The following is an 18,366-nucleotide window of genomic DNA, read 5'->3' on the forward strand; positions in this document are numbered from 1 at the left end:
CTGTGCTGCACAGTAAGAGGTTGTTTATCCATCCTGTATATAATAGGTTGCCTCTGTTCATCCCAAACTTGCTGTCCTTCGCTCCGCCACCTGCCTACCTACTACATTCCTAATTTAAAAGATATATTCATTATTAAGTGTTGCACTATAGTAACTTTCTTGAGGGAAAACTTATATTAAAAGGAGGTTATTTAAGTGCAAAGAGCTTTTCCGTGTCCCGCTGTTTGTGTAGAATCAAACAGGAAGGGAAGCTCTGTGGTGCTTGGCATGATCATAAGTTGATGGCTATAGATTTAAAGTAGAAGAAATATGAAGTCTGAATTCCTTTGGGGGAAAACAAAATCTTTTTATGCTTCTACAATTCAGGAGGGAAGGGCTTTCCCTGCCAGATCCTTGACACCTTAAAGCAGAAAAGTTGGGAATCTCATGTGACCTGATTTTGGAGGTAAAACCCTTTCTTCGAGCCGGGGAAAGACTCTTAACAGTACTGGATGTTGTGAGAAATCCAGACAGAATGGTATAAAAGATGGGTGGAGGCGACCAACATTGCACCATTCAGCAGAGCTCAGCCCAGCTCACTCCCGGGTATCTGACAGTTGTCCTTCTGGGGAACACATAGCAGGGAGCAAGACACACCCCTGTTCTTCCTCAGGAGTGGATATTCTGTGAACTCCAGAGAAACTGGAGCTTGCCGGGTGTTTTGATTTTCTCTTTTCCTCTCTTCCCTGTTAGGAGAGAAGAATAAGCTGAGCAGATTCTGACCGTTGGTTTTCAGCCTGCCAGGACCTTCTGCGTAGCTCTCCTTCGTGGCTCATGTGCTACATCCTCTGGCCTCAGTGTGCAACTGGCCCCCAACGCAATGTGTGTTTGTCAAACCATGGAAGTGGGGCAGTATGGCAAGAACGCAAGTCGGGCCGGAGACCGGGGAGTCCTCCTGGAGCCCTTCATCCACCAGGTGGGCGGACACAGCAGCATGATGCGCTACGACGACCACACTGTGTGCAAGCCCCTCATCTCCCGGGAGCAGCGCTTCTACGAGTCCCTCCCTCCCGAAATGAAGGAGTTCACCCCTGAGTACAAAGGTCAGTCACTGGCCAGTTGGAAGAGGGCAGCAGCGTATAGGCCCTCAGCCCAGTTTTCCTTGTTCTGTCGGCCACGTGATACCATTGTAGGTCTCTGTTGTCTCCATGCAGCTAAGTCACTTTGTTAAGCAAAATTTGAAAGCATCAGTGAGGTCTTTATTTCTTGAAAACTGAGTCCATTGATAGGTAAACCCGAGAAGAATTCACAGCATTAAGTCCCGTTGGCGAAGAGCATGCTGTTGTCTAGGAGGTTTCCCTGTTGGCTGGGATGATCTAGGAGAGAAGGGGCAGCCCTTCTCTGCTCCCAGAGAAGGAGTTGGATGCTCTCCAGGCTCGGGATGAGGTAGCTGGTGAGGAGGTGCTGTGCAGCTTGTGTGTGTGTGCTGGGGTGAATGGATAGTTAAGAAGTTTAGAGAAGGACTGGGGCCTGGAGGTCCTAACTTTTAAAGGAAAAATAATCTGCTTTATAATATAACCTGGTAGGCCAGAACCCCATGAATGTATACCAGAGTTTAAGTCACTTGGTTTTAAAACCTGATTTTTGTCACTGTGTGTATACATTTTTATTGACCCTCATGTATAAGTTGAGGCTTCCCAGGCGGCACTAGTGGTAAAGAACCTGCCTGCCAATGCAGGAGACATAAGAGATGCAGGTTCGATCCCTGGGTTGGGACGATCCCCTGGAGAAGGGCACGGCAACCCACTCCAGTATTCTTGCCTGGAGAATCCCATGGACAGAGGAGCTTGGTGGGCTGTGGTCCATAGGGTCGCAAAGAGTCAGACACAACTGAAGTGACTTAGTACGCATCCATGCATGTATAAATTACGTTTTCTGTGTTCTTTTTATTTTGGCCGTGCTGCATGGCTTGTGGGAACTTAGTTCCCTGACCAGGGATTGAATCCAGGCCGCTGCAGTGAAGCACTGAGCTGACCTCTGGATTGCTGGGACGTGCCCTGTGTTGTGTTTTTTTTTTACCTTTTCCAAAGCAGTGTGAATTCAGTCATGTTTGCACCACTCTACTTGGGAGATGGATTTAGAAAAAACAGTCCATATTGGTATTGGCTTTTGTTCCTTAACTCTTTTATTGTGGTGAAATATACATAACATAAAATTTAACCATTTTTTAAGGTGGATGCAGCTTTTTAAAAAATTAAAGTATAATTATACAGCAAAATTTACCATTTTTAAGTGTTTAATTTAGTGGCATTAAATACATTCACTATGCTGTATACCATTACCATTATCTATTTCTGGAACTTTTACATCACCTCAAACAAAATCTCCGTACCCATTAAATAACTCATTTCCCCCCTCACCTGGTACCCTCTAATCTACTTTCTGTCTCTATAATTTAGATATTTCATACAAGTGGAATCATGTAATGTTTGTCCTTTTGGATTTGGTTTATTTCATTTAGCATAATGTTTTCAAGTTCATCACGTGTCAGAACTGCTTTTGTTTTTACGGCTGAATACTATTCCATTGTAAATATATGCTGTATTTTATTTATCTGTTCATCTGTTGATAGACACCTGAGTTGTTTCCACCTTTTGGCTATTAAGAATAATGTTTCTGTGAGTATTACCTTACAAATACCTTCTTAAGTCCCTGATTTCAGTTCTTTTGGGTATATACCTAGGAGTGGAATTGTGGATCATACGGTAATTTTGTGTTTAGCGTTTTTGAAGAACTGTCAAACTGGTTTCCATATTAGCCTACCATTTGACATTCTTACCAGCAATGTTTCTTTTTCTCCACATCCTTACAAACCCTTATTTTCCATTAAAAACAATAGCAACAACTGTGTAGCCACCCAAGTGGGTGTGAGGTGGTTTCCCTTTGTTATGTACGTGTTTTCTTAATGGCTGATGACTGGTGTTGATGTGCCATTGGCTATTTGTGTGTCTTCTCTGGAGCAGTGTCTATTCAAGTCCTTTGTGCAGTTTTGAATCGGTTGGTTGAATCGGTTGGTTTGTTACTGTTTTCAGAACAGAATCAGAAGCATATTGAATTTGGAAGAATAAATACTCTTAACGCTGCAAAATGAGAGAGAAGCGAGAATCAAACACACTGCCGACTCTAAGTGGCTAAGAAACAAGTTACAAATGCTTTATAAATGTAGCTTCAGCCACCTACCCATCCACACTCAATACATCATGGCCAAATCTTTTGCTATAAAAATGCCAAAACCAGAAAAAAAAACCTACAAGCCCTGTTAGCTCATGGAGTCCTCTTCTGATGCTAAGGGAAGAAAAAAAATCCTTTAAAATGAAGTGGAACCCCAGGCTGCAGAGAAATGTTTTCTAAATCACAGCCACCAGAATTTGGACTAGTTAGAATCTCAAGGTGCCACCCAGGGAAGGATTGTCAGTCATACATTGGTTCGGTTTTCCTTCCAACCGACTCAGCTTGGGGAACAGAAGTCTAAAACCCATAGCAAGTCTTTAGTATCTGCTTGATTTTCTTGCCTCAGGCTGCATTTTCACTAGGGAATAGTAAATATACTTTCTCAAAAATATAATTAAATTGAAACTGATCTCTTCTTTTTTTTAAGTCAAATGAAGTCCCGAGAAAATGGAAGATATGATGGGTTCGATTCGTGTATTTCCAAGACTGATACCATAGGGTTTTTACTTTTTTCTTGGCTGCTCTGAGGGCATGAGGAGCTTAATTCTCTGACTAGGGATCAAACCCATGTCTCCTTCAGTGGAGGCACAGTCTTAACCACTAGACCACCAGAGAATTCCTTTACTTTTTATTTTGAAATGTAAAATTACAGAAGAGTTGAAAAGGTAACGGAGGTTCTCTAATGCTCCCATGATGCCAGCGTACCGAGTGAAGCCGTCACTGTGCAGCTCACCTCTCCGTAGGGAGGCCTGTACTGGCTTTTCTGTGTGCATGGCAAGACCATCAGCCCTGGGTGAGACTCAGGAAGCGTCTTCAACCTCTTGAATTCTGCCAGGATGATGGTTTATTTTTACTTTTTCCACCAAGATGATTTTTGAAAATATCTGTGTGAATGGAAAGCTGCAGTTGACGGTTCTCTCCAAGATGATTCAGATGCCAGAAGTGGATTTGGATGTAACCAATGTAATCCAAGCTGATGAACCCACTGCTTCAGCTTCCAGCACAGTGGGCTGAAATTCAGTGTTTGGAAGGGATTACAGGGCACTGAAAGACATCTTGATCAACACAAACTCAGCCTCATCCCTCCCCTTCTCATCCCTCCCCTCCCCATCCCTTCCCTCCTCATTCCTCCCCTCCTCATCCCTCCTCTCCTCATCTCTCCCTCCTCATCCCTCCCATCCTCCCCTCCCCTCCTCATCCCTCCCCTCCCCTTCCCTCTCTTCCCCTCCCCTCTCCTGCTTGTGTTGTACTGGCTGCTCTGTGACCACTATAGGGTCCTCTCTACTGTTCACACATACTCAATGAAAGCATGCCGGAAAATTGGTGACTGCTTTGATGAGCAGACGAAAAAACAGCCCTGTCATGAATCAGCTGGGTGTTACTCTAATTCCGAAGAATGTGCTAAAGACTCAAATGAAGTTCAGTGTCCCAGTGATATATCCCATTGAAGGAGAAGGGAACATAAGACAATTTTTGGTTTTCTCTGTTTGACCAGAAGCATAATGCTATAGATGTAATCCCTATTGGTAGCTGGGTAGGAAGAGGTATTTTTCAGCTGGAAGAGGGAAGCCCCTGAGTTCTGCTCCATGAATTCAGCTTTCAGAAAGAGCCCCTGGCTTGTTGGGAGTGAACTGCCTGTGCAGAAATTGTGCTGTGGTCTGTGCTCCAGCAGACAGGAGGCTGCAGTGTGGTGCAGCGCGGGGAATGGGTGAGACCTATGAAGACCTGGCACTTCACACCCTGCCCTTAAGTCCCTTAAGTGAATTTTAGTAGCTGGTTTTAAAGGGTTTAGATTTCAAGAATGCTGCTATTTCATAACTGTTGGAGACTGAAATCAAAGGCTTTGTTTAGGTTGGCTGTCTAGTATTAATGAATAAAAGCATCATTAAAAGATACATAACCATACCATGGTTTATAATTACCAAAACCAGGAAAGGCGCTTTGGTGTAACACTCTTCACTAACCTGTACACTGTATTCAGATTCGGCGGTTTTCTCACACGTCATTTTTCAGGTCCAGGATTTCACATTGTGTTTGGTCCTCCTTGGCCCCTCCAGTCTGGGACAGTTTCTCACTCTTCTTGGCCTTTCATGACCTTGATGCTTTGGAAGAGTACTAGTAGTTATTTTGTAGATTGTCCCTAAATTTGGATTTGTTTTCTCTTTCTAATGATTAGATTGAGGTTCTGTATTTTGGGCAGTAGAAACGATCCAGTGTCCTCTTCAGTTCATGTCAGGAGGCCCATCTCTTGTTACCGGTGATTTAACTTTGATTGCTTTAAGATGGTGTCTGCCTGGCTTTTGCACTGTAAAATTATGACTTTTCTTGTTGTAATTAAGGAGTTTCATGTGGAGAGATACCTTGGGACTCTCTGGATATCCTGCTTCAGAGCATACTAGTTTTCCAATTGATCAGTGGTTCTTTCCTGTGATAATTACTAAATTGCAGAGTGAGGGACAGGGAGGCCTGGCATGCTGCAGTCCATGGGGTAGCAAAGAGTCAGACATGACTTAGCGACTGAACAACAACAAAATTGCATGCCTAATGATGACATCTCTTTTCATCTTTTCTTCTATACTTAGTAGTTAAAATATATTACAGTTCTGTAAGGAAGAATTGTCCCTCCTCACCCATTTATCTATCAGTGTGGACGTATGTATTTTATTCCTCAAATTATTCTAGATTTGGACACTGGGACTCCTTAACATTAGCTCTTGTGTACTTTTGACATAGACCCCTCATCATTTTTGGCTGTTTCATTACTTTCAGTTACCACGAGATATTCCAGGCTCATCTTGTATTTTTTCTGCCCTGATTCAGGAACCAGACTTTGTAACAAGCTTTTCTTCCTTGTATCATATGAATGATAGTTAGAAAAAACAAGATCTTGGTGCTGGATGTTGTGATTGCCACTGGAGTGGCTTTGCTTTTAGGCCCTTTCAACACAGAGGTTTAGAAAATGCATATATTAATTCTAACCCACAATCACATACACATTTCTTTATTGCCAGAACCACAGGTGTTTTTAAAACTCAGCTAAGGAAAAATGCCAATAATATTCTATATTTTGGCAGTAGGTTTGAAGAGGGATTTTCGTTTATTTCATATGACCAGCTGTAGTCATCAAGTGTTACTGCTTGTAGTGCTAAATGCCTTGTACCGTTTTTCAGAACCTTGCCTCATTCATTTATCTAGTATTTACTGAGCATCTACTGGATGCAAGCCCCTGCTCATTAGTGTAGAAGACGAAAAAGACCCGTATCTTCATGGAGCTTAATGCTAATGTGAGAAAGAATAAACAAGTTATAGACAAAACAATTATAGGTTGTGTTAAGTACTTTGAGTTAAATAAGTAATCTGTAATTGACAGTAATAAAGCTTCCAAACCAGATCCCTTGATATAGGATGATTGGGGAAGGAGTGTCTGGGGAGACTCAAAGGACTGGAGAATGTGGAGCAGCTGTGGGCAAAGGACAATGGAAAGAACATTCCAAGCTTCCAAGGATAAGCGAAAACCCTGAGGTAAAAAACAACAATGGACGAAACTTCAGTGCGCTAAGGAACTACTCTAGCTCTTTTTTGCCAATTAAGAGTTAAGAAACAGCCCTATTCATGAGTGGTCAAAGGACTTGAATAAACATTTCTCCAGAGAAGACAAGCAGATGACCAACACACAGACGGAAAGACAATCAACATCACTAGTCATTAGGAAAATGCAAATTGAAACCACAAGAGAGACTTCTGTCACCCAGTGAATGGCTGTTAAAAGGAAGAAGAGAAGTGTGGCAAAGATACGGAGAAATAGGAACACTCTGGTAAGAATGTCAAATAGAATAGCCACTGTAGAAAACAGTTTGACAGTGCTTCAAAAACATTAAAACACAGAAATTGCCAGCAATTCTATGCCTAGATATATACCCCAAAGAATCAAAAACAGGGACTCAAACAGATAATAAATGTAAAGTAATACTCACTGAAGCATTATTCATAATAGTCAAAATGTGGAAGCAACCCAAGCATCCATCAGCAGATGAACTGGTAAACCAAATACATTTACGTAACAGATAGATGGCGTACATTTACAGTGGGATAGTATTCAGCCATAAAAACAAATGAGGTTCTGACACATGCTGCAATGTGGATGAACATTGAAAACGTTATGCTAAGTGAAAGAAAGAAGCCAAACCCCAAAGGACAAACGTTACCTGATTTCCACAGTGATTCAGTATACATATATGCCTGTTCTTTTTAATATTCTTTTCCACTATGATTTACCACGGGAGACTGAATACAGTTCCCTGTGCTGTACCAGGACCGCGTTGTTTATTGTGCATTTGTAATACTTTGCATCGGCACATCCCAGGTTCTCAGTCTGTTCCTGCCCCCACCCCCGCAAGTCTCTTCTCTGTATGTGAGCTTGTTTCTGTTTCACAGGACAGATGAGTTCATTTGCGTCATGGTTTAGATTCCACATGTAAGTGACACCATATGGCATTTGTCTGTGTGTGTCTGACCTCACTCAGTATGACAGCCTCTAGGTCCATCCACGTTGCTGCAAATAGCGTTAGTTCACTCTTTCTTATGGCCGAGTAGTATTCTATTGTATATACATACCACATCTTTACCCATTAATCTTTCGACGGCCATTTAGATTGTTTTCATGTCTTGGCTATTGTGAACATGCTGTTATGAACTTAGGAGTGCATGTATCTTTTCAAATTACTGTTTTGTCCAGATACATGCCCAGGGGTGGGATTGCTGTTATCATATAGCAACCCTAGGTTTTAAGGAACCTCCATACTGTTCTTCATAGTGGCTGTACCAATTTACATTTCCAGCGACAGTGTGGAAGGGTTCCCTTTCCTCCATACCCTCTCCAGCATATATGATTTGTAGATTTTTTTTTCATGACTGGCCATGAGTCACGTGTGAGGTAGTATCTCCTTGTAATTTTGATTTGCATTTCTCTAATAATTAGCCATGTGGAGTATCTTTTCATGTATCTGTTGACCATCTGTTTCAAGTATCTATTCTTGATACAGTAACAAAACTCTCAGCAAACTGGGGATGGAAAGAAAGTTCCTCAAACCTGATAGAAGGCATCTATGAAAAACCTACAGCTAGCTTCATACTCAGCGATAAGACAATCACTTTAGCCCCTAAGATCGAGGTATGAGATAAGAATGTCTGTGCTCTCCATTTCTAGTTAACATTTAACTTGGAGGTTCTGGCCAGTACAGGTAAGCAGGAAAATAATAAAAGGCATTCAGATTGGGAAGGAAGAAGTAAAGCTGTCTTTATTTGCAGACAACATAGAATTCTGTCTTCAGCTAAACTATCCATCACTTGTTGGAGTAGGATTCCCACAAAGAACTCAGAAAATTGACATCCTGAACCCTCTTTTGTTAGGAAGTTACTTGAAGATATATCCCACTCAGATTAGGAGGAAGCCAAGGGAACGGGGGGAAAGGAGAGGATCGTAGAAGGAACAGCTCTGACTCTGGTCAGCTCCAGCGTGGGAGCTCCGTGGCAGGCCTGGAGAACACTCCACATCAGAGCACGAGGGGGAGCCCAGGAAACAAAGAATATTGTAGACCGGGGGCATTCAGGCTTGAACAGAATTGAAGCTCTGCAAAAGACAAAGGGAAGAAGTTATGAAGGCGGAAGCCTGTAGGAGAGGCAAGTTACCTATGTAAGGAAGCCAGGGTATGGTTATGAAGCCCACTGAAGTGAGGTATGCATTTAAGTAATGTGAGAAAAGAAGAATCCATTACACGTTCATGTTTCAAGGGTTTTTTCCCTCCTAAAAGAGACCAGGGTTTAAGAGCAGTGTCCTCCTGGAGAAGGAAATGGGCCAAAGAAAAGGATGTTCTTGGTCTGGCATACTGACATATTCTTAAAGGCTTGTCACCGATTGTCAGATCATAATGCCGATTTTGCGCACCAAGAGTGTAAAACGAGACATGTAGCTGATAGTAGGTTGGACTATGGAAATCAGATGAAGGGCAGCCTGGACCTTTTTAACAACCAAAGAAACTCATTGAGTTAGATTTCTAGGTGCTGTGTTTCAGCTCCTTTGGTAATGATCCAGAAGAAACCAAGGACAAGCTGTTTGATAAAAATGGACACAACAAACTTGCATGAGTACTGTGTGGAAAATAGCTGTTTCCACTTCGGAATGCTGGTGCTTTGCTGAGGCCGAAGTTCTGCCTGGTGAGCCTAGACTAGCCTGATCCTCAGTGCAGAGACATGTTTTTGAGGGCTGTCTTGGAGGAGTCTTGACGTCTCTCTTGATGACACTGTCAGGCAGAAGGAAACCGGATCTAGAGGAGGACAGAGGAGATGACAGCAGTGTGGGGCAGTTCAGTCAGTGGAGGTTAGATTATGTTGGTGTGGGTGTGTCACTGGGAAGATACAGTTCTTCTGAATGGTACAGAAGGCAATAGTTGAAAGCAGGAGAGATAAGAGGATGGGAAGTAAAAACGAATTTATCCAAAATCAAAGGTGAATGGTGGACTAAGGATGAGGAATGAGCGGTGAGGTATGTTCTGGAAAGATGCCCGCCACTCATTGTTCCTACCGTGGCTTCAGGGCAGGTGATGACTGTGTGTGGAGGGCCAGCAAGGGCCAGCAATCTGTGCTGAATGGACCCAGCCTCGGTGGACATTTGTTGACTGGCTGCCTCTTTTTCCCCAACAGGAGTGGTATCCGTCTGTTTCGAGGGGGACAGTGACGGTTACATCAACTTGGTGGCCTACCCGTACGTGGAAAGTGAGACCGTGGAGCCGGATGACACACCGGAGCGGGAGCAGCCTCGGCGCAAGCACTCCCGCCGGAGCCTGCACCGGTCGGGCAGTGGCAGTGACCACAAGGAGGAGAAAGCCAGCCTGCCCCTCGAAACCTCAGAGAGGTAAGGGGGTGGTGAGCAGGGCTGGCAGTTCACGTCTGGTGCTATGAGCACAGATACTCAGTGTATCTCTGGTGTCCTGATGCGTCACGGGGAAGCAGGGCTCAAGGTGGAGGGACGATGGCTGATGTTCGCAGGTTCACCCCATCGTGCCACCTGCCGCCCACGTGTTCCATCGCCCCAGTGAAGCCCGCTTCTGAGTTTGGCTGTACTGGTCGAGAGAGAGAACGGAGTTCTCTCAGCTCTTTGGAAGCAAGAACACCCTGTTGTTTTCCTCCAGCTTTGTTATATCTTGCTTCCCAAGGCAGAGGTGGAGGCACTGGCCCAACCGCAGAGCCCAGAGGCAGAGTGCAGCCAGGCCCATGCTCTAAGGGTTTTGGAGTCAGATCTCTGAGACTCTGATATCACCGTTAACCCTTGCCCTGCATCTAAAATTCAGTGTATTGAATTGGAATTTGAATTTTCTTACAGATCAGGAAAAAGAATTATTTTTCTTGATATATCATGCAAAAAATGTGAACCCCCACAAGCGTGGCCACAGTCAAAAGGATAGACAGTGACAGTTTTGTTGAGGTTATGGAGAAACTGGAACCCTCCTATGTTGCAGATGGGAATGTAAAATAGTTCCGCCATTCTGGAAGACAATTTAGGCAGTTTTTCAAAAAGTTACATGCAGCAACTGCAGTCCTAGGTATATGCCCAAGAGAACTGAAGGAAAACAGTCACGTGTAAACTGTGTACGCAATTACCTACAGCAGCGTTATTCCTAAGAGCCCCAAGCTGGAAACAGCCTGAATGTCTATCAGTTGATGAATGGATGGATTAAATGTGGTATTGGATATCACTCAGCAGCGAGAAGGAATGGAATACTGACACAGGCTACACACTATGAATGAACCTTGAAAACATATGTCAAGTGGAAGAAGCCGGTCACAGAAAACCACATATTGTATGGTTCCATTTACTTAAAATGTTCAGAATTGGTAAATCCACATCTTTTCTGTCCAAGAGACAGAAAGTAGGTCAGTGAATGCCAGGGGTTGAGGGGGCAGGGTTGATGAGAAGTCGCTACTGCTAATGGTGACAAGATTTGTTGTGAGGGTGATGAAAATTTATAAAAATTAGATAGTGGTGATGTTTTCTAACCTTGTGACTATACTTAAAAAAAAAAAAACACTACTGAATTGTAAAAATAAATAAATAAAACTAATGTAAACAAAAAATAATGTGAGCTTTTTGAACCAAAGTGAAATCAAAATTGTATGATTAAATTACTTTGTACATACTTAATCTCACTCAAAAATAAGTTTCAGTGAGGGAATCCATGGCAGTCCAGTGATTATGACTTGGCACATTCATTGTGAGGGCCTGAGTTCGATCCCAGGGAAATGAAGATCCTGCAAGCTGTGCCGCATGGCCCAAAAAAAAAAAAAAAAAAATCAGTAACTAGACTGCTCTGTGACTTGACTTAGAATTAGGGCTTTTCTTAGACGTGGCAACACAGTTTCTCTCTCATCAGATCAGATCAGTTTAGCAGCGCTGGCTGCGCGCTCTCGCTTCTTACTACTTACACCATTTACTCACTTGAAGGGGCTCATGCTTCTGGGGCCGTGTGTCACCCGTCAGAAAGATCTGTGGATGGCACGTTAGACTTGATCCAGGCCCCCCCAACCCTATGTAGTGAGACCCCAGAGAATGACTCATCTGAGCCCCTTAGCAATGTGTATGTTCTTCCTTCTTAGCCCCCAAGAGGCAAAGAGTCCAAAGGTGGAGCTACACAGCCACTCGGACGTCCCTTTCCAGATGCTAGATGGCAACAGTGGTCTGAGTTCTGAGAAGATCAGCCACAACCCTTGGAGCCTGCGCTGTCACAAGCAGCAGCTGAGCCGCATGCGCTCCGAGTCCAAGGACCGAAAGCTCTACAGTATCCTTGTTACTGCTCCTCCAGCAGCGCCTGCTACTTGGGACCATGGCTTCTATGTCAGGGCGCCTCCCGGTACCATGGTCAGCACCCGCTCTGTTCCGGGGCTCGTCTTTTGTTCTTATCTCCCTTTACCATAGGCTCTTCATATTTTCGTCATTTTTCCCCCCCTGCCTTTTGGGCCTGGTAAGACTGAAGCTTAAACTTGGCAGTCTATAAAAGTGCTATCCAGTAGAACTCTGTGACAATGGAAGAACCCGTTTTAAAATCTGTGCTAGCCATTAGCGGTACTGTTACTGAAATGTGGCTGGTGTGACGGAGTTACTCAATTTGTAATTTATTTAATTAAAATCTGCATTTAAGTCAGCAGCAGTGGATAGTGGCTGCCATATTTATCAGTGCGTGTCTAGAACCGGGCGTGTGTGTGTCTGCATATGAACACATGTACCCATGTCTATTTCTCCCCTCCCAACAGATATTTTTTTTTAAAATGTGTTTTAGTGTTTTTTCTAAAGATAAACAATATACCAATGTAAAATAGTTTTAAGATAGCAGAGGTAAAAAAAGTATTATGAAATGAGAACTCTTAAAATGGGTTAGTGTTTTGAAACAGTGGACAATAAATAACTAAGACTTACTGAGAAACTGAGGGGAAGTGTGCTGAGCACTTCATATGTACTTACTGAGTTTTCCTGTCTTTTGAGGGAGGAACTGTTCTGACTCCCATTTATAGATGAGTGTATGGAAGCACGGGGGGATGTATTGTGCCCAGAGCCAGTGAGTGGAAAGGCAGGGTCCTACGCCCTCAGGCATCGTGAGATACTACTGCAGCCTTCTTCGAGTTTTATTGTTGCTTGTTTATAAATCATAGCAGGCAATGAGGCTAGTTAAAAGCCGCATGTAATGAATTTCACATTACTTTTTAAAGGGTTAGAGGATATGAAAATGTTCATCATCAGATTGATGCCTAGGGTCTTACCCTCTGAGACCAGGTGATTGCTCCATAGTCCAAAATGTGGAACTGAGGGCTCGGCTGTGAGCCTCGAAGATGACTGTTGGCAGACCTGTGACAAGCCAGTACCTTTATCTAAGATCATTGCAGACAGGAGATGGAGATGAAGTCCTGGATGTAAACAGAAGATCCTGGAAGTACTAAGGGATAAGTTTAACTATATGGCTTGAAGTTTAGTCAGAAAATGGCAAGAGTGAAATTTAAATCCAGCTTTTTCTAAAGATTCCTGTTTGGGAATGTTAAATCTGAGTCATTTTTGCAGTAGAGCTACAAAGGAAGTTTCTTACTTCTTAGGCCTGAATGAGGCACTGTATTGAGCAGGGTCTTGGTTTATTGATGGTGCTAGGGATGTTTGTGAAACTCCCAAATTTTCTTTGGTTTACTTCTGTATGTCTGCAAGACAGAGCTAAAGAATAAAATTAAAATGATGACATCAAAAAATGTGGCAAATACATACGATTAAAATTTATTCATAAAAAGGCATGAAATTTTGTCACATGCTACAAACCTCAAAACCAATTTGCTAAGTGAAGTAGCCAGATATAAAGGGGAAAATATTCTGTGACTCCGCTGATACGAATTACCTAGGACGGGCACATTCGTAGCAACAAAAAGTAGAATAGTGGTTTCCAGGGGATGAGGGGTGGGGGAGGAATACGAGTTATTGTTTTAATATTATCTATTGGGAAGGGAGAAATACACATGTGTACATGTGTTCATAGGCAGGTGCGCGCGCGCGCACGCACACACACACACACACACACACACACACACACACTCCCGAACAGTTCCTAATTTCTGTTTGGGAAGATGAAAAGGTTTTGGAGATTGGATGGTGGTGATAGTTGGCATACTTAAAGACCGTTAACCTGGTAAATGGTGTATGTGTTTTCCCATAATAAAAATGTTTTCAAAGAAATAATAAGCCAGTTGTGTGACACCCACATTTGAGAGTCTGTGAGGTGAACACACGTTACATTTGAAGGGAGTGCTTTCTTTCGGAGTAAAACTGGATTGTCCGTTGCTGGCTGGGACTGCTGGCGAGTATGGTCGTTATTCCCCTTGACTGCGGCCCAGAGTTCCTCCTGCTTGAGAACGTGGTGCACCACTTCAAGTACCCCTGCGTGCTGGACCTGAAGATGGGCACCCGGCAGCATGGCGATGACGCATCCGCCGAGAAGGCTGCGCGGCAGATGCGGAAGTGCGAGCAGAGTACGTCGGCCACGCTGGGCGTCAGGGTCTGTGGCATGCAGGTGAGTCGGCCTTGGCGAGAGCCTGGGTGCTTGTGTGTTCGGGGTTGTGTGTGTGTGCCTGCTTGCTGTCCGTGCCGGGGGTCCCCTCGGCCCACAGTGGGCCAGAGTCTCCTCTGGGAGGATGAGTCCCCTGGGGGGCGCTGAGTGCCTGTTTGCAGATTTGTTCCCTGAGCCCTCTCGTCCTTAACCGGGGACCCTGGACTGGGCTCGAGTGCAGAACCACTGTGAGAGCCTGTTGCCTTGACATTGGGGCAACTAAGACTCTTGTGTGTCAGCACGATCGATATTCCTAGTTTGAGTCCAGCTGGTCTCCCGGAGATCCCCACAGGTAATGGCGGAACACCTGCAGGCCTGGTCTCCGCACTCTCCTGCCTTTACCGCAGGAAAGCTCAGGGCAAACTTGGCCTGCTCACTCCAGCTGTGCAGGGTAGAGCAGAAAAGCGCAGGTTGGTCAGAAGTACTTTCCAGACCGCGCCTTCCCAGGGCCCTGTGAGGTCTTCAGACCTCCCTGGTACTCACCCGCCTGTCTCCTGGGGTTTTAGGTGTACCAGCTGGACACGGGGCATTACCTCTGCAGGAACAAGTACTACGGCCGTGGGCTCTCCATCGAAGGCTTCCGCAACGCCCTCTATCAGTACCTGCACAACGGCCTGGACCTGCGGCGTGACCTTTTTGAGCCCATCCTGAGCAAACTGCGGGGCCTGAAGGCCGTGCTGGAGCGGCAGGCCTCCTACCGCTTCTACTCTAGCTCCCTGCTTGTCATCTATGACGGCAAGGAGTGCCGGTCTGAGTCCTACCTGGACCGCAGGTCTGAAATGCGTATGAAGCACCTGGACACCAGCCTCCCGGAGGTGGCCCCGCCCTGTAGCCCTAGCACCAGCCTCAGCAGCACCAGCCCGGAGGCGGGCCCCTTCTCTCCGCCCAAGGTGGACGTCCGCATGATCGACTTTGCACACAGCACGTTCAAGGGCTTCCGAGATGACCCCACAGTGCATGACGGGCCCGACCGAGGCTATGTTTTCGGCCTGGAGAACCTCATCAGCATCATGGAACAGATGCGGGACGAGAACCAGTAGGCCCAGCTCGGGGCCCCCCAGACCCCTTTCCTCTCCACCCGCAGGCAGGGACCATTGCTCTCAACTCGCCGTGAGGACACACAGACTTGCTTTTAAAGGGTTATATTTCTCTTTAGTGTAAACTAAAAGAAATGTTTTTAGCTGTAGCCTGGAATCCATATATATAAAGTGACGGAGGGCAGAACACGTCCTCTTAGCCAGGCTGCCTAGCTCGACGGCTCTGACTGCTGTGTCCAGGTGGACTTAGGAAGGAAGAGGTGCCCCTGGTGGGCCTGGCAGCGGGGACAGGTTGCCCTTGGACTTTGGTTTCTCTTGCCCAGGTCTTTGGGGCTGTGACTGCAGGGTCCTGCTAGTAGCAGGGTGAAGCCCTGGGTTGGCGCAGGGCCCTTCCATGTTCATTCACCCCTGGCTCCTCAGTCACAGAGGGTTGGGTGCCCATCTCTTGGGGGACTTTGTAACCTGTGCTGTGGGTATTACCCATTTCTTTGACAGGTGTTCCCAGGGCACCAAGGGGCCAACTGTATACAGCTGGACCCTTCCTGGTTCTGACCTTGGCATGAGGCTAGATTGATGAAGCTGTGCTGAAGCCAGCTATGGCGGAGGGCAGGCTCTGGGATCCCCAGGCACTGTTTGGCACTTGAACCTGCTCCTGCCTGCACACCCCAGCCAGCCTTTCTCACCAAGATCCCTTGCCTAAGGAGGCCATCCCCTCTTGCCCCACTGGAGGGGACCGTGCTCTGTGTGCTGAGGAGAGTCAGCCTCCCAGCAGGCTTTGGGGCCTCTGATGGCTCTGACCCAGACAGTATTTGCAGCCCCTGGGCTGTGGGTAGGAATCCGCTTCCTCTGGCTTCTTGGGCAGCTCTGCTGCCTCGGAGAGACTGCTCCTTCCAGGGCTCAAAGGCTGTGGTCCGCTCAGGGTCTCACCTCTCCCCAGGCCAAGCTCAAGGCAGCAGCCCACTGTGAGGAGCTCCAGGCTTGTGAGGGAGAACTTTAGGCTTGTTTGCTTTTGAGGACATTGGGCGCTGGGTGCAGATGCCCAGATTCTGCTAACGAGAGTTTTGTCTTACCAGTACTGGGGTCCATCCGTCTGTCCATTCATCCATGTGCCAGCCCCTGTGATCTTTCCCCCTGGGGTGTAGCCTTGTTCAGTAGTGAGTATTGATTTCCCTCATGCTTCCCTCAGCAGAATATCCTCTTCCCCATTTCTGAGGTGAGCTTTTGCCCCTGTGCCCTTCCTCAGCAGGTGCTACCTTTTAAAAGTGGTAGCAGAATGAGTCGGAGGAGGTGTTTCCCTGCTGGCCCAGCACCGTCTCTGTGAGCCTGCGGCGTGGCCCCCTCGGCACTCAGCACCGACGGTGCCACAGCGAAGACCTCAGGGGGGTGACCCCTTCCTTGGCGATGGTTTTGGTGATTTTGCTGCCAGCCTGTAACGGCACAGAGACCCGCCACCTCTAGTAGGTGTGGCCAGGAGCTCCCCTAGCTGTTGCCGAGGTTAGTGGCCTCCCCTCTGAGTCCAGGGCCACTGTCATTGTCACTGTTAGCATGTCCCTGTTACGGCATTAATGGTAAACCTGCCAGCCTGAGTCTGAGAGAGGCCTCGGTAACTGATGGACTACTTTCCTGCTCCTTAGAGATGCAGCCTCACACAGCTTAAATGGGCTCCACGATGGGATCCCATCTCTCTCTCGGCCCTCTGACCCTGGTGCCATTGGGTGGGCAGGTTCCCATTCCTGGGGGCCAGGAGGAGCAGCTTGTCTGTTTCTGGTCAGTAAAGAGCATCTTCTCTCATGTACCATTCTGTGGCTTCAGCCATGGGGGCAGTAGCTCTTCCTTAGCGTGGCAGGTTATTTCCTGGCAAGGCCGAGGCTAAACCAAAGGGTCTGGGCCCACTCGGGACCCACTTGATGGCACGTCCCCAGTGTGGGGATGTGCCGTGCTTCCTGAATTAGTGTATTGTAGGAGTTGCTGCCCCATTCTGCTCTTCATTGTGAGAGAGGTTACACCCACTTATAATCAGTATTTTCCTGGCACTAAAACAGCAGGGCTGGTATTTGCTGCTGCTTTCCCAGGGCAGGGTCCCTTCTTTTCGGCACTTTTGAACACTTGCAAGACACAGCCCTGTTATCTAACGGGTGGCAGGCATGTGTGTCTGCACTCGCTCTTTGCCACTATTTTGCCCTGCTCCATGCCAGAGAGCCCTGTCCCTGCCAGGCCCTGCCTTCCCAGCCCCAACTTGGGACCAAAGTGCAAGACGGGATCACAGGTTGGGGTGTCCAAGTGACCCCTCTCTATAGTGCTTCCGTGGGCCAAGTCGACACCAGCCCCCTAGCGGGGTGGGATGGGCGGTGCTTAAAGAGGAAGGGGACCAGTGTAGCAACTTGCCAGGGACCCCACCCCTCCCTCACATCCGGGCCTGTGCAGTGGGCGTGGGGATTCTCCAAAGGGGCCAAAGGCCTGGGCTTGTTCGGTATTCTCTGCTCCCTTGCTCTTATCTGGTCACATGCACACTCCTAGATGCAGATTGCTTTGAACTTTAAAACTGTTCAGTTTGGTTTCGTTTGTACCGATTTAAAAAATGTTTTAATGGGGAAAATTTGGGGGAGAACCGTGGGTAGGGCCTGGTTCCTTTGCTTCTCGGGGAACTACAGGGCCTTGTCCGGAGGACCGCTCTCTGCTCCACTTTCCTGGAAGTTGCCTAAGCCTGTCCACGCCGTCCAAGCCCTGCGCCCGGATATGACACGTGGCTCCAGTCACGTCTGGGCGCGGTTGCGTTTTCTCGGGACCTTGCGTGCAGGGGAGGGAGTGGTCAGGCCTCGCGCCGAGTCCACCCTTTCTGTACACCTAGCGCTGCCCGCCCCGCTTGTGTCTGAGGTCGTGTATGTCAAAATAAAGCCGCTAGAAACTGACGCGTGTCCGTGTCTTGGAGAAAATCCGCGGACTCCGGGAGTCTTGCCTGATCAGGCCCTGCCGCGCCCCCGGCCCTGCCC

General features: G+C 46.7%; 1 protein-coding gene across 3 annotated transcripts in view; it reads left to right on the forward strand.

Annotated features, from left to right (window-relative positions):
* Positions 1-18,285, forward strand: part of IP6K1 (inositol hexakisphosphate kinase 1) — a 37,489-nt gene extending 19,204 nt beyond the window's left edge. Inside the window, exons 2-6 of one of the 3 annotated variants that reach the window (NM_001076010.1) lie at positions 733-1,082; positions 9,910-10,120; positions 11,860-12,041; positions 14,128-14,303; positions 14,846-15,519. In NM_001076010.1, coding sequence (NP_001069478.1) covers positions 860-1,082; positions 9,910-10,120; positions 11,860-12,041; positions 14,128-14,303; positions 14,846-15,379 — 1,326 coding nt within the window. In that variant the 5' untranslated portion in view covers positions 733-859 and the 3' untranslated portion in view covers positions 15,380-15,519. Of the gene's footprint in view, positions 1-732; positions 1,083-9,909; positions 10,121-11,859; positions 12,042-14,127; positions 14,304-14,845 lie in introns of all 3 variants that reach the window. The other 2 variants (XM_005222860.5, XM_005222862.5) reach the window with 2 other exon arrangements.
* The last annotated feature ends 81 nt before the right edge of the window (positions 18,286-18,366 follow it).

Source organism: Bos taurus, chromosome 22 (assembly GCF_002263795.3).
Source record: "Bos taurus isolate L1 Dominette 01449 registration number 42190680 breed Hereford chromosome 22, ARS-UCD2.0, whole genome shotgun sequence".
NCBI lineage: Eukaryota > Metazoa > Chordata > Mammalia > Artiodactyla > Bovidae > Bos > Bos taurus.